The 21,245-nt window shown below is 55.8% G+C and overlaps 1 protein-coding gene and 1 long non-coding RNA gene across 2 annotated transcripts; both read right to left on the bottom strand.

Moving 5' to 3' along the window:
* Window positions 1-3,204: 3,204 nt before the first annotated feature.
* LOC109942437 (uncharacterized) lies at window positions 3,205-4,167 on the bottom strand. Its single transcript, XM_020544445.2, has 5 exons — window positions 4,061-4,167; window positions 3,793-3,933; window positions 3,638-3,706; window positions 3,463-3,522; window positions 3,205-3,369 (listed from the first exon to the last, which is right to left on the bottom strand). The coding sequence occupies exons 1-5, from the start codon at window positions 4,163-4,165 to the stop codon at window positions 3,238-3,240; spliced, it is 507 nt and encodes a 168-aa protein (XP_020400034.1). The 5' UTR covers window positions 4,166-4,167; the 3' UTR covers window positions 3,205-3,237.
* Window positions 4,168-4,434: 267 nt separating this feature from the next.
* Window positions 4,435-5,742, bottom strand: LOC109942451 (uncharacterized). The gene is made up of 4 exons (XR_002265303.3): window positions 5,301-5,742; window positions 5,017-5,230; window positions 4,674-4,886; window positions 4,435-4,542 (listed from the first exon to the last, which is right to left on the bottom strand). It is a non-coding gene; the product is annotated as an uncharacterized lncRNA (long non-coding RNA).
* Between the last annotated feature and the right edge of the window lie 15,503 nt (window positions 5,743-21,245).

The raw sequence follows: 21,245 nt of genomic DNA on the forward strand, positions 1-21,245 counted from the left end.
CGCAAAGCACCTACGCTAATCACCGAGTGATTCTATTAAGCACTTCGTTGTTTGAGCACTTGGAAATGTCTACAATATGCCTTGGTATGTTGCTTGGGTTCCCACACCTTGAAATGGCCGGATGGGGGTATTTATAGCCTCCCCCACAATTATAGCCATTGGACAGAAGCAGCAACTTTCTGTCGACGGGCGCACCGGACTGTCCGGTGCCCGCCAGACATGCACTGTTCACTGTCCGGTGCTCTGGCCACGTCAGCCGACCCTTAGGGTCTGTAGCAACCGACCGTTGGATCCGATCGTTACCCAGACTGTCCGATGCACACCGGACAGTCCGGTGCTACAGCCCCAGAGCCCTCGTTGTGGGCCTTTCTGCGCAGACTACCCGGTGTCCCACCGGACAGTCCGACGCACGCCTAACAGGTTACTGTTCACTGTTCGGTGCACCACCAGTGCGCTAGATGACTGCCCACTTCATGGATTTCTTCGCTGTTTCTTTTGGGCTTCTTTTCCTCTTGAGTCTTGGACTTCTACGCATCTTTTATGTCTTCTTTTGAGGTGTTGCATCCTCAGTGTCTTAGTCCAATCCTCTTCGTATCCTATGAACTATAAATACAAACACTAGCAAACATATTAGTCCACAGGTTATGTTGATCATCAAACACCGAAACCTTTTGAGCTAAATGGCCCGGGGTCCATTTTCCTTACAATCTCTACTTAAATGTGAAAACTATGGTGCATAATATTTTTGTATGACTCTACTGTTGAGTCGTTATCTACTAAAAATTTCTCAGCCACAGTACTATAGTTCTACTAATTTTAATTCTATTTTTGCATATTACTTGATATCTTAATAAAAATCCAAGCTTCCAGAACAATACTGGACTAATGGGTTATCTATTTTTATTCTAAAGTTTACCTTGTCCAAAATCTAACAAAATTGGTTTGACTAAATTTGGGCAAATTTTGTTCAAGTTATGCATTTTAAAGTTTTCTGCTAATTAATTAAATTAGATTTTCGAAAAGGAAAAGGAAAACATACTTCTAGACGAGTCCCTAGTTTTCTTTCCTCTTTTCCCTTATGAATTGGTCCCTGGTACACTATTCATCTGAGTCTAGGTCTTTACACTTAACCCCTGAACTTATCCAACCTTTAACCCGCGGTCGTCGGCTAGGGTAAACAATAATCGCAGCAAAAGAGACGGCGGAGCGGCTTACTGGTGATGGTAGAGCACCGGTGAGGGTCGGGTGAGCTTGGGGAGTCTCTGGCGGTCACGTCGATTTTTGAGTCGGCGTCAGTGGTGGCCAGAGTGGGTCTGGCCACGGACTCAGGCGGTGGAGCTCGTCGGCAGTGTCTGTACCAGGCAAACCACGGTTGTAGAGTTCAATTGGACCACACAGGGAGCTTTACTGACTGGCAAGGAGTGTGTATGTGCAAGGAATCGATGAACGGGTGGCTAGATTACCTGGACCACGGGAACCGGTGGGTGAAAGAAGTCCGGTGAGGTGACTCGGCATCTCCGGCGAAGTGATGCTCGATCTTAGTGTTTGGAAGCTTCACTAGCCTCTGGGCAAGCTGGCTATGAAACTAGACTGGGCGGAGATAGGCTACGATGGCCGAGCTACGGTGGCCGAGGCTTTGGTGAGCTTGCGGGCGGTGCTGCGCTCGGTTTCCTAGCGACCAACGTTCAGTCGTTGGCAAGGGCGTGAGGCGTGCAGAAGGGCAAAGCCGAGGGGCTGGGGCTTCTTATAGGCGAAGTCGTCGGCACAGGCGCAGGGCTAAACGCGCGATCGAGCCAACCAAAGCTCGCGGCGTGCACGGGCACTGTTAGAGCGCATTCCTGAGTGCTAGTCGAGGTCAAACACATGGAGGTTTGCTTCTACCCATGTCCAAGTGCATGTTTAGTTGTCCTAACGTGTGTATCTTGGGAAAGATCATGTGTAAGGTCTCTACCCTGCTCCAAATCCTATCTTTTCTATGTGAGTCCCGAGCGTATATATTCTTAGGGTGAGGAGAAAAGCTTGTGTCAAGTCGGGTCTGTCACTCAGCTCGAGTCACGACAAAAACTAGGCCAAAGCGTGTCAAATGGTTTTGGTGTGGTTTCAAACTTCACCAGGGTGTGTGTGAGGTATTTAGGCGCCACTTTGTCCATCAGACCATTTGGTTTTGAGTTTAGGAGCTACGTGAACACGGTTGATCTTTGAAAACAGGTTGAAAAGACTTAGAGAAAATGTTGATTCCCCCTTTGGGTTCCCTAGTTGAGTATCCAATTTGGGGCTATTTCAGATTCATTTCGGGGAAACTTCCTTACTTTCTTTAGTAGATATTTTGGCAATCTTCAACTTGTATAATTAGCCCAACTCATGAAAATGTTATCCTCATTGTCTTTTTACTTGATTTCTGGTTTGTTATTTATGTCCCATGTGAATAGACTTAAGGTTTTAGAAACTTTTCTCTCTGTTATATGCACCATAAGGTTAAGGTAGGCATCTTAGGATAATAAACACTTGCTGACCATTTGGTTGGTTATCTTGGGCTTAACTAAACCACATGTGATATTAGGCTAAAGGTGTGGGTGTAGAGTAGAAACATTGAGTAACACCTCGGTGTTACATTAGCCTTATACAAATGGGAATAACTAATTCTCGTCGGTACCCAGCCGACGGGAATACCGGACGGGGTTTAGTTAATTCCCGTCAGCTTACTGTAGCCCATGGGAATTAATTAATTCCCATCGACCACGCAAATTCCCGTCGAACGTATTCTGGACCATGTAAATTATTGTCTTTATCCCCGTCCGTCGTATAATTCCCGTCAGCTAGCCCATGTAAAATATTAATGTTATCCCCATCAACTATGGTCAAACCGACGGGAATTAACCTTTCCTGCTACAAACCACCACCATTTTAGCATCAATTTCTCATCCAATTTTTGCACAATAACACATATACAAAACATATCACCAACACAGCTCACAAACATCACATATATCTCAAAAACATCACATTGAGCTAACAAACTTCACATTACAAGCACATAACCAACACACACATCACAAACTTCTCATGTCTCCAATACAACTCACATAACCATTTAAAACCACAAATTCACATAACCATTTCAAACCACAAGTTCACATAACCATTTGAAACCACAAGTTACGAAACAACTTTAAAACGAACAAAAGCAAAGAAACTAATACGGCCACAAGTTCACATCTCCAATACAGCTCACCATACTCAGGGATAACCACCACTTAGATGGTTTGAGCTTTGGCCGCTACCGCCACCAAGAGGACGGTACGCGGAGAGGGACTCCACAAATCCAGTTCCCACGGGTTCAGACCCAGTCCCACCCGCTTCAGGCGTAGCCTATGCAAGAATGCAAATATTAACAAATTAAATGCAAATATCAACAAGTTAAGTATACAAATGTACAAAATCATCGAGAGTTGTCAAACATACCCTATCCCCAAGTGCAGGTATATGTGTGTGGGGGGTGATGAACTGTTGAGTCCCTGGTCCCTATTTAATGGATATTTGACTAAGTTTAGATATGGTTCATGTTTTGCTAATACATTAACTAGATAAAATGCTTGTTTAGAAAATGTTATAACAAAATTTGCTAAGATTAACATACCAGAGCTAGTGTGGATGCAAACATGCTCCATTGTGGCGACTGAGGAATGTTTGGTGTCATGCCCTTTTGCTGCATTGACCGTTGAACATATGTGTTACTTTTGAAGATATTGTATTGAAATATAAGAATTTAGAGTTCACATCATCTATACTTACCGGATATATTGCTAGGTTATGTTGCATAAAAACCTGCATAAATTCCCATTGTTTTCTCATCTCCTCACACAACCTCATAATCTCCAACTCCTGCTTGTTTGGTCGACGAGAGCACGAGCTACGGGAAGACAAATCCATCCTCTGAGATTTAACTGACGACGAGTCAATGAATCCGTCAAAGAGTGTGTATCCACAAGTGATTTGAAAATTATGATTTGTGCATGATCGATTTAGTATCAACCATGTAATTTCACAAGTCAGAGCTAACCGTCCATGCACTTTTCCCCACCACTTGTGTACTCCACCGAGGGATCCATTGGTTCATGTCTCCAGTCGAAGTCGGGGCCATGATGCCAAACCATCTCCTCCCCATATACCTCCTATACATCATTCATAAATTTAAAAATGTAGAAATTTCTATACTTCGAACGTTTATAATTTTGGGCCAAAACTCACCAGTCGATCCGTGGCCGTCTGGCTGCAGAGCTGGTCAGGGTTATTAGGGTCTGGTCCTTTGTGGCCCTCCTTGTACACCTCAATGTCACTAGGATTTTGGCAACACATAGCTTCCTGTATAAACAAAAACGTTCATAAGAAATCATACTATTTGGTAATTGACATAGCTAGACCAAACTTATTTACCGTTCTTTTAGCTTTTCGGAGCATGTCATCGCCGCCAAACTTGTGGTTAGGATTGGTGCCTCAACATGCCATGTGATGCACCAATGCCTTTTGGAAGCCTTCAGAAGCCTAGTGTCGGCACCAAGCATAGTACGCATTAGGCACGCGCGCCATCCATGGAATCATCATTTGCACCCACAAGGTTACATATTATATCAATCACAACAATTAACAAAAGTAGAAACAAATTGAATGCTAACCACATGGTATTGGTCCTCAGTCAAATAATTCTTTGAGGATCCTTCCTTTTTGTTCAAGGGGCCTTCTTCTTCTGGATGATTTTGAAAATACATATTTGTAGCCTGAATTCTCGCATAGTATATGGCATCCTTCACCAGCTTCTTTGCATTGTTTTGGAACAAACGTTCAGCGTGCCCCATGTACTCCTCGACGTCAGGTAACCGATAATGAAGCTACAACATAAATAATACAAATACAAGGTTATAAGTCATAGAATAAAAATACAAGGTTATAAGCATAGAACAAATACAAGGTTATAGGTCATAGAACAAATTGAATACAAATACAAAATAATGTTCATACCCAAAAGTCATGCCGCACCAGTCCGTGTCTGTCAGTGCGGCCCCGTTCCTTTTTTAACTTGTACTCGTCCCAGTTACTGACGGGCACCTCCTCCACACTATCTTCGTCTCACACCTTCACTAGACTAGGGTAGTGAAGGCGGCAAAGAGAACCCAACATAAGGTTAACCTGGGTGTTGTGTCGCTTGCCGTCAAACGACCAATCCTCCCAATTCCTACATTACACAAAAAACATTAACAATGCACATAATTCTTATATGAGACAAGTTAATATATTACACTTACCAATCTCCATGAGGCATGATTAAGATCCTATCGGCCTCTCGCTCTATCGCTAGACGAGGCTTTACTGAGTGGCTCTTCTGTAACACCCCACTGCTCCCACACAATGAATGTTACCAAATACCCTTCCCATAAAACCTATACAACATAAGAAAAGAAATAGAGAAAGAAAGTATTGCAAAAATCCGGCAGCACCTCCCTTGAAAGAAGCATAACGAGGGAAACATAGAGTTTATATAGAATATAAAAGAAAGATAATTCATATAGTATAATCAAAATGCAAAGGTAGTAATGAACATTCGTGACCAAATAAAAGATAGGTAACTCAGCCCACCCAAAATCAGTTCAACTACCATGAAAGGCTAGAACATATTAATCCCCTAGACTAGACCATCCCTGTTTAACATCATTATTAAGCAGTGGTTCCTTTATTTAAAGGTGTTGTGGCCGTGCTGCTACATCCTTCTTTTCCCAAAGCAAAGATCATGTGCCTGCATCAGACAATGCAAGAGTGAGATGACACATCTCAGCAAGTAAAAAGAGCAAACAACAACTGGACAATGTAAACAAACTGTGCTTAAACAACCACGTAGTTCACAACTTCCTTCTGGAATATTAATTTGCAGCAAGTAAACAAGTAACCAATACTTAGTTCCAAGATGAATAACAAGGTAAAGATCTACACTATCCACATCACCATAGTAGGTTCCACACTTCACCCATTAATGCACATGGCTTCAGACGCAGTAATGACTTCTGCCTTCATACCACTAAGGATATGAAGCTGCATCATACCCCTTCTCGGGCAACATATGACGCTCATTGTACCGGTACGGTCGGACCATAAGATTGCGACGAAACTTCCATGCAATGAATGATGAATGCATTATGCATGTCCACAACATGAGTCCTTACCAAATAAAATGTGCTAAACATATACTTCCACCCATTCCAAATAATAAACAACTTGGGTAACATGATCAAACCACAACCTCAACATATGTAATCAATAAAACATGAATATCTTCAAACGATGGTACCCAATTAGGAATATTAATAGGAACACAAATAGCACAAATATAATCAAGTATAAGACACTTTAATCGACTGATGGAAATAACCATGACTATTTTACTTGCCTTCACCGGAAGTTTGGACAAATCCCTAAGTATGATCCGGAAGTCCACCACCTGTTTTTGACACACAACTTAGTGCACCAATTTCACATAACAATGCTCATAAACGACGCCGCACCTACGCACAATTTCAAACCCCGCCGCGGGTAACAACTCTCCCCACACCCACCAAACTGCAGTGGCGCTGCTTAACAATTTCATAACTTTAAAATTATGACAGCAGTGGTAACAAACAAAACCTCCAAAGGCATCTACATAAAATTCCCCACAAGTTTTGTATACAATTTATAATTAAATTCCAACATCTAATTAGCCCAAAACAGTCCACAAGATGAACCCTGCAATCTGTTTTTTTGGCAGCAACATACCCGGATTCAAACAGCAATATCTTTTAAAATATAATTCCGAATCGAGCGCATAAGTACTCATTGGAAAGGTAAGACAAATCTCTACATGATTCTCATACTGATTATCACTAATTACCCACGAAAAATTCACAGAAACTGCTAATACTACTGCTGTTCGCCCACCTGAAAATCTGTTTTTTTTTGGACAGCAACATACCCGGATTCAAACAAAGATATCTCCTAAAATATAACTTTGAATGGAGCGCATAAGTACTCGTTGGAAAGATATGACAAAGATCTACATGATTCTCTCACTGATTCCCACTAATTAACCCATGAAAATTCCCAGAAATCAGTAGAACTACTGCTGTTCGCTCACCCACAAAATTTCTGGACAGCACCTCTACCGATTTGCATAGATAAACACATAATCAATTTGATTGCAGCACATAAACAACAAAAGATAATCACAAATTCACCTTGGGTTCTTCCCTTCCTCCTTCCTTCTTTCTCCCTCCAAACTCCAATTGAGAGCTCGCAGCCACACGACGGAGAACCAAGCGGGAGGGCTGCACCTTGGAGAGGGGGGGAATGGGGGGGGGGGGGGGGGGGGCGGCTAGGGTTTTTGTGTGGTGGTGGCTGCAAGGGTTTGAGGAAGAAGGAGATGGGAGAGGGGAGGGGTGGCTGCAATCCCAAGGGGAGAAAAAGGGGGGAGGGCGGCTAGGGTTAGGGGGAGGCTAGTGGGCCGGATTGAGATTCATGGCCCAACTCGCTTGCACGACAACTCCCGACCAACCATTCTATTGTTATTCTGGTGAATGCTTCCTAAAATTCCAAACCCCTAAAGCGCACTACCGGAAAGAGAAACAAACAAAAAAAACAAAGAAAGAATAAACTCCAACTTCTCTTCTTTGCAAACTAGGTATCACACTCTGCCCCCCCCCCTTAAAAAGAATTCGACCTCGAATTCTGACGCTTCTATCGGAACGACAAAAGAAAAGGTTAAAGAATCAACAACACTCACACACAACGAAAAGTTCGAGATATTTCTGCCGCATCAGCTCCTCAAGTTCCCAGTAGCCTCGCGCTCAGACTGATTAGACCATAAGACCTTGACATACTTAATTGATCTCTTCCTCAAAACACGCTCCGAGGATTCCAAGATGCGCACCGGACGGCACTCTAGAGTCAGATCCTGCTGCACAGCAATTGGTTCCATTTCGATCTGATGATCCGGATCCCGCAAGAACTTCCTCAACATAGAGACATGAAATACCGGGTGTACCCCTGCCATGGAATCCGGCAATTGCAAGCGATAAGCCAAGTTGCCCACCCGGGCCAAGATAGCAAACGATCCAATGTATCTCGGGCTAAGCTTTCCGGAGACACCGAACCGAACAACTCCTGTCGGGGACCATAATTAGGGGTACCCTCAAGACGCCTAATTCTCAGCTGGTAACCCCCATCAGCATAAAGCTGCAGAGGCCTGATGGGTGCGATTAAGTCAGGGATCAGTCCATACGAGCGACTCGATCACGCCTCGCCCGAGCCTAGCCTCGGGCAAGGGCAGCCGACCCCAAGGGATTCCCGTCTCGCCCGAGGCCCCCCTTTAACGGAGGACACATCTCCGGCTCGCCCGAGGCCTTGCCTTCGCTAAGAAGCAACCCTGACTATATCGCCGCGCCGACTGACCGAGTCGCAGGAGCATTTAACGCAAAGGTGGCCTGACACCTTTATCCTGACGCGCCCCCCCCGGCAGAGCCGAAGTGACCGCCGTCACTTCGCCGCTCCACTGACCGGTCTGACAGAAGGACAGCGCCGCCTGCGCCACTACGACTGCAGTACCACTTGACAGAGTGAGACTGACAGGCCGTCAGGCCCTGCCAAAGGCGCCATGGGAAACTCCGCTCCGCCCGACCCAGGGCTCGGACTCGGGCTAAGCCCCGGAAGACGGCGAACTCCGCTCCGCCCGACCCAGGGCTCGGACTCGGGCTAAGCCCTGGAAGACGGCGAACTCCGCTCCGCCCGACCCAGGGCTCGGACTCGGGCTCAGCCCCGGAAGACGGCGAACTCCGCTCCGCACGACCCAGGGCTCGGACTCGGGCTAAGCCCCGGAAGACGGCGAACTCCGCTCCGCCCGACCCAGGGCTCGGACTCGGGCTAAGCCCCGGAAGACGGCGAACTCCGCTCCGCCCGACCCCAGGGCTCGGACTCCGCCCTGGCCTCTGCCGAACGACCTCCGCCTCGCCCGACCCAGGGGCTCGGACTCGGCCTCGGCCACAGAAGACAGACTCGACCCCGGCTTCGGAGGAGCCTCCACGACGCCCAGCCTAGGGCACAGGCCCGCCACGTCAACAGGAAACGCCATCATCACCCTGCCCCGAGCCGACTCGGGCCGCAGAGAACAAGACCGGTGTCCCATCTGGCTAACTCCGCCAGATAGGCAATGATGGCGCCCCGCAAGCCCTGTGACGACGGCGTCTCTCAGCTCCCTTACGGAAGTAGGGGGACGTCAGCAAGGACTCGACCGCTCCAACAGCTGTCCCCCCGCCAGGCTCCGTTGCTCCTCCGACAGCCACGACATCACGCCAGCAGGGTGCCAAGATCTCTCCGGCTGCCACATTGGCATGTACTTAGGGCGCTAGCTCTCCCTCCGCTAGACACGTAGCACTCTGCTACACCCCCATTGTACACCTGGATCCTCTCCTTGCGCCTATAAAAGCAAGGACCAGGGCCTTCTTAGAGAAGGTTGGCCGCGCGGGGACGAGGACGGGACAGGCGCTCTCTTGGGGCCGCTCGCTTCCCTCACCCGCGTGGACGCTTGTAACCCCCCTACTACAAGCGCACCCGACCTGGGCGCGGGACAAACACGAAGGCCGCGGGATTTCCACCTCTCTCACGCCCGTCTCCGGCCACCTCGCTTTCCCCCTTCGCGCTCGCCCACGCGCTCGACCCATCTGGGCTGGGGCACGCGGCACACTCACTCGTCGGCTTAGGGACCCCCCGGTCTCGAAACGCCGACAGTTGGCGCGCCAGGTAGGGGCCTTCTGCGTGCTGACGAACAGCTTCCCGTCAAGCTCCAGATGGGCAGTCTCCAGCAACCTCTCCGGCCCGGGACGGTGCTCCGTTTCGGGAGTCTCGAGTTCATGTCCTTCGACGGCAGCTACGACATGATACTCCTTCCACCGCCGCGCGACAACGACAATGGCGGCCGACAACCCGCCCGCCGGCGGCGGAATCGACGACATCTTCCCCGCATGGTGGAAGAACAACATTCGAGCTCGCCCTGTCCTCTCCCCCGCCAACGAAGGAGGAGGCAGGGCAACCAAGGCCAAGCGGGAGGTCGCGCTTCATCGGCAGTCGAGCGAATCGACGTCCCCAGCGCCCCAACGGGGGGCGCGTCGGGCGTCGACCTCACGTTTGAGACGAAGGCGAGCGCCGTCCCCCCGCGACACACCACTCCCGAACAAGTGGACGACGCCAGCGCGCTCGCGGAGAGCTTGCGGGACGTCGCCCTCGAACCCGAGACGACGGTGCAATCAGTCCCCGACGTGACCATGTCGCTCCTCGTCGACCAAAAGGTACTGACTGATTCCCATCTTACGTCATTTCGACTCGGCCTCAACCCGCCTAGCGACCTTGCTTTGGCGGGCGCTCTCGTTGAGGCGAGTGCAACCCCTCTGGGGTTTCGTATGCGGTCACCTTGGGACCGGCTGACGGACGTCTCGACCTACGGGCCCTCTGGGTCCGAGGAAGATGACGATCCCAGCATCTGTTGGGATTTCTCTGGATTTGGCAACCCCAGTGCCATGCGGGACTTTATGGCCGCATGTGACTACTGCCTCTCCGACTGTTCCGACGGTAGCCGCAGCCTTGACGACGAGGACTACGGCCCAAGCCGCGAATGTTTCCACGTCGAGCTAGGAGATCCCTCCGAAGGCAACCATCTCGGCATGCCGGAGGACGGTGATCTCCCTAGGCCGGTGCCTCGCGCTGACATCCCGCGGGAGCTAGCTGTGGTCCCCGTTCCGGCGGGGGGTCACGACCCACAGCTCGAGCAAGTCCGCGGGGCGCAGGCCAGGCTCGACGAGGGAGCAGGAGCGCTTGAGTCGAACCGCCGGGACGTCGGGCAGGTATGGGCGAGCCAACCCCCGACCGGAGAAATACGTCACCTGCCCCAGGGTTTCCAGCACCGCGTCGCCAACGACGTCATGGTCAGGCCACTACCCGCATCCAGCGGGGTCGGTCAGAACCTGGCAGCCGCAGCGATGCTCCTCCGCGCGATGCCGGAGCCATCAACCACCGAGGGTCGGCGAATCCAGGGAGAGCTCAAGAATCTCCTGGAAGGCGCTGCGGCCCGATGGGCCGAGAGCACTGCCTCCCGAAGGCAGGGATACCCCTCGGAACCTCATGCCGCGACTTCCCGATTCATGCGGGAAGCCTCGGTCTACACCGGGCGCACGCGCAACACCGCGCCTGCGGCCCCGGGCCACCTCGGCAACGAGCACCATCGTCGCGACCGTCGGGCCCACCTCGACGAAAGGGTGCGCCGAGGCTACCACCCCAGGCGTGGGGGACGCTACGACAGCGGGGAGGATCGGAGTCCCTCGCCCGAACCACCCGGTCCGCAGGCCTTCAGTCGGGCCATCCGACGGGCGCCGTTCCCGACCCGGTTCTGACCCCCGACTACTATCACAAAGTACTCGGGGGAAACGAGACCGGAACTGTGGCTCGCGGACTACCGCCTGGCCTGTCAACTGGGTGGAACGGACGACGACAACCTCATCATCCGCAACCTCCCCCTGTTCCTCTCTGACACTGCTCGCGCCTGGTTGGAGCACCTGCCTCCGGGGCAGATCTCCAACTGGGATGACTTGGTCCAGGCCTTCGCCGGCAATTTCCAGGGCACGTACGTGCGCCCCGGGAATTCCTGGGACCTCTGAAGCTGCCGGCAACAGCCGGGAGAGTCTCTTCGGGACTACATCCGGCGATTCTCGAAGCAGCGCACCGAGCTGCCCAACATCACCGACTTGGATGTCATCGGCGCGTTCCTCGCCGGCACCACCTGCCGCGACCTGGTGAGTAAGTTGGGTCGCAAGACCCCCACCAGGGCGAGCGAGCTGATGGACATCGCCACCAAGTTCGCCTCTGGCCAGGAGGCGGTCGAGGCTATCTTCCAAAAGGACAAGCAGCCCTAGGGCCGCCCATCGGAAGAGGCTCCCGAGGCGTCTACTCCGCGCGGCGCCAAGAAGAAAGGCAAGAAGAAGTCGCAATCGAAACGCGACGCCGCCGACGCGGACCTTGTCGCCGCCGCCGAGTACAAGAACCCTCGGAAGCCTCCCGGAGGTGCTAACCTCTTCGACAAGATGCTCAAGGAGCCGTGCCCCTATCATCAGGGGCCCGTCAAGCACACCCTCGAGGAGTGCGTCATGCTTCGGCGCCACTTCCACAGGGCCGGGCCACCCGCGGAGGGTGGCAGGGCCAGCGACGATGACAAGAAGGAAGATCACCAAGCAGGAGAGTTCCCCGAGGTCCGTGACTGCTTCATGATCTACGGTGGGCATGCGGCGAATGCCTCGGCTCGGCATCGCAAGCAAGAGCGCCGGGAGGTCTGCTCGGCGAAGGTGGCGGCGCCAGTCTACCTAGACTGGTCCGACAAGCCCATCACCTTTGACCAAGCTGACCACCCCGACCACGTGCCGAGCCCGGGGAAATACCCGCTCGTCGTCGACCCCATCGTCGGCGACGTCAGGCTCACCAAGGTCCTGATGGATGGGGCAGCTGCCTCAACATCATCTACGCCGAGACCCTCAGGCTCCTGCGCATCGATCTGTCCTCCGTCCGGGCAGGCGCTGCGCCCTTCCACGGGATCATCCCTGGGAAGCGCGTCCAGCCCCTCGGACGGCTCGACCTTCCCATCTGCTTCGGAACGCCCTCCAACTTCCGAAGGGAGACTTTGACGTTCGAGGTGGTCGGGTTCCGAGGAACCTACCACGCGGTACTGGGGAGGCCATGCTACGCGAAGTTCATGGTCGTCCCCAACTACACCTACCTAAAGCTCAAGATGACGGGCCCCAACGGGGTCATCACCGTCGGCCCCACGTACAAACACGCGTTCGAATGCGACGTGGAGTGCGTGGAGTACGCCGAGGCCCTCGCCGAGTTCGAGGCCCTCGTCGCCGACCTGGAGAACCTCTCCAAAGAGGTGCCAGACGTGAAGCGTCATGCCGGCAACTTCGAGCCAGCGGAGACGGACAAGGCCGTCCCTCTCGACCCCAGTGGCGACACCTCCAAGCAGATCCGGATCAGTTCCGGGCTCGGCCCCAAATAGGAAGCAGTGCTCGTCGACTTTCTCCATGCAAACGCCGACGTCTTTGCGTGGAGTCCCGCGGACATGCCCGGCATACCGAGAGATGTCACCGAGCACTCGCTGGATATTCGGGCTGGAGCCCGACCCGTCAGGCAGCCTCTGCGCCGATTCGACGAGGAGAAGCGCAGAGTGATAGACGAGGAGATCCACAAGCTAAAAGAAACAAAAAGTGTCAAGCTCAGCCCTGAAAGGTGAGTCCTCGGGGCGTCCCAGGGCACGGTCTTGGAGTTCATTATCTCCAAACGGAGCATCGAAGCCAACCAGGAGAAAACCCCGACCATCGCACGGCACCCTGAGCCCTTGCTGGGGGTACCCGGGGGCTGCACACACCCCCGAGAAAGGCCGCCTGTCATCGCCGATGTTCTGGAGCCCGGAACGTACGAGCTGGCCGGCGGTCAAGGCGAGGTCTACGGCAACGCTTGGAACGTCCGACAGCTACGTCGCTTCTACCCTTAAGATGTTTTCAAGCTGTTCGTATACCTCGCTCATACACAAGTATCAGTCGTCAAGGAAGGGTCGGCCTCGCCTCGGCAGAGCCCGACCCTCCCTCGGGGGCTAAAAAGGGGGAACCCCTCTACGTCGAGATTGGATGTACTTCTCCACATCAAAAATTTTCGATCAAAAAGGGGGCTTCTGCGTTCTCCCGGCTATGTCAGAAGCAGGGTCCCGGGGAGCGAACGTGGGTGCATGTAAGTGGCGAGGCCGACTGAGCCGAGGAACTCCTATGCCTCCGGGTTAGGGACACCTCACTCATCACCTGCCACGAAAAATGACCCAACTCGGGAAGCCACCCTATTATTGACAAGCTGGGCCGGACACGCAAATTGAAAGAAAGGAGAGTACGACTTCATGCAAGAAAAACAAAGTGTTCAGGCCTCAGCGGCCGCGGTAAGACGCACATTCAACAGAAACTATTCCAACAAGAGTTAGGCGCCGCCTTGGGAAGGAGCCGCGCCCTCAGTTCCGTCCCCGCCGTCAGTAAGGTCCATCTCGGCTTCCGGCGACGGCGCAGGGGGAAGGATCTCCGCCTCAAAGGTGGTCGCCAGCGCCGCGCTCGGACCCGCGGCGACCGCGTCGAGCCGCTGAACTTCCGCCAGGGCAGCTTCGTCCTCGTCAGGAAGACAATACCCCTCACTAACCCGTTCCAGGTCCACAACATAGTGGGAAGCGAGCACGGCGAAGGCCCGCCTGACGCCGTGGTGTAGCGCCTCGCGGACTCTGCCGCGCGCGTGATCACCCAAGGCTTGAAGGCGGCTTTGAGGGGAGCTTCCTGAAGGGACGTCGCCGGAGCCAAGGACCCGATAAACATCCGAGACGGCCTCGGACATGGCCGCGAGGTCAGCCTCCCTCTGCTTGGCAGCTCCGGCAAGCGCCTCGGCGAGCGCCTTGGCGGACTCGTCAAGGGCGGACTCGAGCTCTGCGAACAACCAGAAGAAAGACCTCAAGCACAAGCAGAGGAAACCGACAAGAACAAGAACCAGGGACGGCCAAGGCGTACCTCCGGCTCGGGCACGCTGCTCTGAGGCCGCAACCTGGGCTGCGGCTAGGTTGGCCGTGAGGGTCTTAGCCCGGCTTTCGGCCTCGGCAGCCCGACCCCGAGATTGGTCCCGCTCCTCGACGACCTGGACGAACTCCGACCGCTGCCGTTGCGCCTCCGCGCGCGCTGCTGCCGCCTCGGCTCTCAGGTCAGCGCAGAGCAACTGGAGGTCCGCTACCTTAGCGTCCTGCTGAGAAAGGCGCGCAGTAGCCCCGGCGAGCGAGGTCCTCAGGGATCGCAGCGAGCCCCAGACATCGACCTCGCGGCGGATGAACGACGACTTGGCGGCGCTCCGATCCGTCAGGTCCTGGGGAAGGAAACAGGGCGTCACGACGAACGCCTCGCTCACGGAAAGGAAAAGGTATGCCTGAAACCGTTACCTGAAGGATTTTGGGGACGTCCCTGCAGAAAACCTCCAGCGACGACCGGAGCGACCCCACCGTTGCTTCAGCATGCTCGCGGAGCTCATCCTAGGACTGGTCCTCCTGTTCATCGTCAAGAACGAAGACAGTGTCCGAGGCCTCGCGGGTCCGGAATCGGAGCAGCTGGCGCCGGGCCTCGGGGCTCCGCCGCACAGCGATGAGGCTGCCGCCCGGCTGGACGGATCGCGCGTCCACACCCACCTCTTCTGAGGCACTGGGCACCGACGCATCAGCCATCCCGACGCTGGCAGCAACCGGTCGCTCTCCGACTGGGACGGCGACGACTCCGGTAGCGGCAGGCGCCAGCATGGCCGGCACAACAGGCGGGCTCGGGATCACGTCGGCGTCAGCCGCCTCCCCTATCACGATGGCCGCCTCGGCAGAAGAGCCAGCCTCGGGAACCTGCTCCCCAGAGACAGGCGACGCCCGAGTCCCCTGCGGTGAAACGCCCTGCGAAAGGGTCGGCTGAACCACAAGGCCCGGGGCGGCGCTGGCCACACAGACCGGCACCGTCTTAAGGGCCTTCCGGGGTGCCAGGTCGGTCTGGCCATGGCTTCGCTTGCTGAGAAAGAAAAGAAAAGGAAAATCACGGCCGAGACATGTGAATGGGAAGCCAAGACGAAGACATTCTGAGATACTTACCCACTTCGGGCCATGATCCACCGCGCCTGGGGGGAGGTTTCTTGGATCCCGGCTCCCGGAACAGCCGCCGAGGTCCGCTTCGCCGGCAACTTCGGCGCCACCCTTGCTTTGGACGCCCGGGGAGCAGATTGCCCGGGCATGGTCACGATGACTTGAGGGTCACCCCCATGCGCTGACGGTATGGGCGACGGCCCCTGGGGAGCCGACGCCCTGACCTGGCCCTCCGGAGCCACCTCAGCTCCTCCAGCCGAGGGGTCAGGCGACCTCTCGGGTCGCCCCGTGCCTCGGGCCGGGACCCCGACGCCCCAACTCCGGGGACTGACGGTGTCGGCCCGCTCGGGGGCTGGCTCGACGACTCCTGGCCACACCCCAAGCCGGGGCTGAGGCCGAGACGGGCGGCCATGTCGTCCTCCTCCTCATCGTCATCGTCATCATCGTCATCGGGCGTCTCCGGCGACGGCTCCCTTGGGAGTCCTTCCCTCTCCTGCTGGCGACGGCGTTTCTCCAAGGCGTCCCGAGCCCGCCTCCGCTCGCGGGCCCGGGCCTTCTCAGCGTCCTTCTTCTTCTTCTTCTCCTCCGCGGCGACCCGCCGCGCCGCTCGGTCCACCGCGTCCTCCGGGACCCGTGGCAGGGAGGGCTTGTGCCACCCCACCTCCTAAAGAAGGGGGGAAAGAAACCCGATCGTAAGAACTAGGAGCAACCCGATGTATGAAGAAGGAAGGAGCGAACACTCACCAGAGTTACGCACCCCTGGTCGGGGCGCATCCGAAGCTGGGAGAAGGCGTGGGAGTCCGGTTTCCCCATCGCAGCCGACACCTGCCATTGGAGGGCGTCGAAGGGAAGAGGATCAGGGGACATTCGTGAGCCCTCCCAGTCAGCCTCCGGGGTCATCTCCCATAGCGGCAGCCGCCGCTCCGCCAAGGGAAGCACCCTCCGACGGTGGATGGCGGCAACCACTCCCGCAGCGGTGAGTCCCCCCTCCCGCAACGCCTTCAGGGCCTGGAGAAGGGGTTCGAGGTTCTTCTGTCTCTCGTGCGGGGTCCCATGGCGCCAGGCGTCGGTGGCGGCGGTGACTACTCGCTGGGAGAACGGCGGGAGTGACTCACCGTCATTCCGGAGGTAGAACCACCGGCGCTGCCACCCCTTGTTCGAGGACGCAAGGATGGCAGGAATGTACTGCAACGCCCGCGACTGCCTTAGCAGGAGGGTGCAGCCGCCGGCCCGCACCGCTGCACGGACCTTCCTCTCCCCCGTCAGCAAGGCAAAAAGCTCGGCGAAGAAGAGATGAGTCCACAAATCCCAATGGGGGGCGATCCCCAAATACCCTTCGCACACCGCTACGAAGATAGCGGCCTACGAGATGGAATTGGGGGTGAGGTTGTGCAACTCCACCCCATAGTGGAACAGGATTGCCCGCATGAAGCGGCCCGTCGGCACACCGAATCCCCGCTCGTGGAAGGAGACGAAGCTCATGACGTACCCCGGCGGTGGGGATGGAGCGACTCCGCCCATGGGAGGAATCCATTCTGGTCGCTGCTCATCGGTGAGAGGGCGAAGCAAACCCTCGCCGACCAGCTCCTCCAGATCGCTCGCCGTCACCGTGGAGAAGGGCCACGGATCGCGCGGTGAGATGATGGTCACCCGATCAGCCATCACCAAGACGGAAGGGATGGCGGAGCAAGGGGCAGGAAGGGCGGTTTCCTCTTCTCTGGCTAAAGTCTTTCGGGTTGCGAAAACCTAAAGGAAGAGGCAGGAAGCAGAGCGAAGAACCGTCACCAGAACCTCTCCCGGGTACATAAAGCCCAGGGCGAGACCGTTTCCAGCGCTCCGCCCGGACCGGACGCGGGATTCAAAAAACGCGAAGCGAAACAGCCGTTCCTCGAACGGCTCGCGCACGCGCAACGGCCGCCCCGCCAACCACTCGCCCCGTCGCATTAACTCCGCGGCGGGACAGGCGGCCCTTCTGGCAGGAGAAGCGGGCGACGCTTCGCCTTCGCCGTAACAACCACGCCAAAAAAGGTACGCCACGTCGTTCGATTTCGTATCCTTTTCCTTTTTTCCTCTTTCTCTATCTCTTGCAACAGGGACCAGGAAAGGGGGATACCCCAAAAAGGATCCTTCCCTGTGAAGGAACCGGGCTCCGAGCCCCCCCTACTGATCAGAGGTTCGAAGGCTGGCCCTCCGAGGGGTTCAACAGTCGCCTCAGATCGCGTGGGCCCGACACCCACTACTGGTCAGAGGTTCGAAGGCCGGCCCCCCGAAGGGCTCCACGGCCGCCTCAGGCTACTCGGGCTCCGCGCCCATTACTGATCAGGGGTTCGAAGGCTGGCCCCCGAAGGGTTCACAGTCGCCTCAGACGCCGAGCGAGGGATGACCAGGGGTACGTTCGATACATAACCAAGGCTCGGGCTGCGCTCCCGAGGTACCCTAGGACATTTCCGAGACCAGCGGGAGCGATCTTGTAACGGAATCCCATCGGAGGGAGGCATCGAGCCCTCGGACCCCGTCGCCAGGGGACCGGGTCCGGCAGATCACCCGCAGGTACTTTTGGGCTTTCCTCTGGGCCCCTAGCAGACCCCCAACGAACGGGGCACGGACGTCCACTCGGATTACCCGCTTGCAGCTCACCGGAGACACCATGTTCGGTGCCCATCGAGGGTAACATGGCGCTCTCCCCCCTCCTCCTTGCGGAAAGGCGACGTAGGGGCGTATGTAAAAAGCCGAGTCTGTCCCTGATCGCCCTCTCGCCCTGTGCAGAGGCTCGGGGGCTGCTCTCGCGAACCCGGCTCTGGCCGAACCGTTGACAGCGTCAACATACCAGCCCGAGAACTCCGTACACCCGGGCTACGGCCAGTTCGCATGAGGGAACAACCAGACCAGCCGAAGCATTACGCAAGGCATTAAGACCTCGGGGGAGTGAAACCACTCCTCCGAGGCCTCGGGGGCTACACCCGGCGGGTGCGCTCGCGCGCACCCACCGGAGCAAAATGCAACCGAGAAAGGCTGGTCCCCTTGCAAAAGAGTGCGACGAAAGCCTCCAAGCGAGTGTTAACACTCCCTTCGAGGCTCGGGGGCTACTGTCGGGGACCATAATTAGGGGTACCCTCAAGACGCCTAATTCTCAGCTGGTAACCCCCATCAGCATAAAGCTGCAGAGGCCTGATGGGTGCGATTAAGTCAGGGATCACTCCATACGAGCGACTCGATCACGCCTCGCCCGAGCCTAGCCTCGGGCAAGGGCAGCCGACCCCAAGGGATTTCCGTCTCGCCCGAGGCCCCCCTTTAACGGCGGACACATCTCCGGCTCGCCCGAGGCCTTGCCTTCGCTAAGAAGCAACCCTGACTATATCGCCGCGCCGACTGACCGAGTCGCAGGAGCATTTAACGCAAAGGTGGCCTGACACCTTTATCCTGACGCGCGCCCCCCCGGCAGAGCCGAAGTGACCGCCGTCACTTCGCCGCTCCACTGACCGGTCTGACAGAAGGACAGCGCCGCCTACGCCACTCCGACTGCAGTACCACTTGACAGAGTGAGACTGACAGGCAGTCAGGCCCTGCCAAAGGCGCCATGGGAAACTCCGCTCCACCCGACCCAGGGCTCGGACTCGGGCTAAGCCCCGGAAGACGGCGAACTCCGCTCCGCCCGACCCAGGGCTCGGACTCGCGCTAAGCCCCGGAAGACGGCGAACTCCGCTCCGCCCGACCCAGGGCTCGGACTCGGGCTCAGCCCCGGAAGACGGCGAACTCCGCTCCGCCCGACCCAGGGCTCGGACTCGGGCTAAGCCCCGGAAGACGGCGAACTCCGCTCCGCCCGACCCAGGGCTCGGACTCGGGCTAAGCCCTGGAAGACGGCGAACTCCGCTCCGCCTGACCCAGGGCTCGGACTCGGGCTAAGCCCCGGAAGACGGCGAACTCCGCTCCGCCCGACCCCAGGGCTCGGACTCCGCCCTGGCCTCTGCCGAACGACCTCCGCCTCGCCCGACCCAGGGGCTCGGACTCGGCCTCGGCCACAGAAGACAGACTCGACCCCGGCTTCGGAGGAGCCTCCACGACGCCCAGCCTAGGGCACAGACCCGCCACGTCAACAGGAAACGCCATCATCACCCTGCCCCGAGCCGACTCGGGCCGCAGAGAACAAGACCGGTGTCCCATCTGGCTAGCTCCGCCAGATAGGCAATGATGGCGCCCCGCAAGCCCTGTGACGACGGCGGCTCTCAGCTCCCTTACGGAAGCAGGGGGACGTCAGCAAGGACTCGACCGCTCCAACAGTTGTCCCTCCGCCAGGCTCCGTTGCTCCTCCGACAGCCACGACATCACGCCAGCAGGGTGCCAAGATCTCTCCGGCTGCCACATTGGCATGTACTTAGGGCGCTAGCTCTCCCTCCGCTAGACACGTAGCACTCTGCTACACCCCCATTGTACACCTGGATCCTCTCCTTGCGCCTATAAAAGGAAGGACCAGGGCCTTCTTAGAGAAGGTTGGCCGCGCGGGGACGAGGACGGGACAGGCGCTCTCTTGGGGCCGCTCGCTTCCCTCACCCGCGTGGACGCTTGTAACCCCCCTACTGCAAGCGCACCCGACCTGGGCGCGGGACGAACACGAAGGCCGCAGGATTTCCACCTCTCTCACGCCCGTCTCCGGCCACCTCGCTTTCCCCCTTCGCGCTCGCCCACACGCTCGACCCATCTGGGCTGGGGCACGCGGCACACTCACTCGTCGGCTTAGGAACCCCCCGGTCTCGAAACGCCGACAACTCCTTTAGTAGGTGATACCCTAAGAAGGACTTGGTCACCCACTGCAAATTCCAAATCCCGCCTCATTATATCAGCATAACTCTTCTGATGGCTCTGAGTGGCCAAAATATTCTGACGAATTTCTCGAACCTTCTCAGAAGTCTGCTGAACCCAATCAGGACCAACCAGAGATCTCTCTCCCAAAGTCTCCCAGCACAGAGGGGAGATACACCGCCTGCCATATAAAGCCTCAAATGGTGACATCTTGATGCTAGCCTGGTAGCTGTTGTTAAAAGCAAACTCTGCCAATGCAAGATGATCCTCCTAGCTACCCTTCCATGACAGAACACAAGCACACAACATATCTTCTAAGGTTTGGATCGTTCGCTTTGACTGACCATAAGTCTGAGGGTGGAAAGCGACACTAAGTGAAAGCTTGGTACCCAATGCACTATGAAGACTCTCCCAGAATTTGGATACAAATTTGGAGTCTCGATCATGAACAATGGACTTAGGCACCCCGTGGAGCCTAATTACTTCCTTCATATACAAGGGGACCAATTATGAAGCTGAATTTGTGGTCTTCATGGGAATAAAATGCACAGACTTAGTCAAGCAATCCACTACCACCCATATAGCATCCCTGCCCCGAGGAGAACGAGGTAAGCCCACCACAAAATCCATGGTGATATGCTCCCACTTCCACTCCGGAATTTCCAATGGCTTCAGTAAACCTGCAGGCCTCTTATGCTCGGCCTTC

The sequence above is a fragment of the Zea mays genome, chromosome 9 (assembly GCF_902167145.1).
Source record: "Zea mays cultivar B73 chromosome 9, Zm-B73-REFERENCE-NAM-5.0, whole genome shotgun sequence".
NCBI lineage: Eukaryota > Viridiplantae > Streptophyta > Magnoliopsida > Poales > Poaceae > Zea > Zea mays.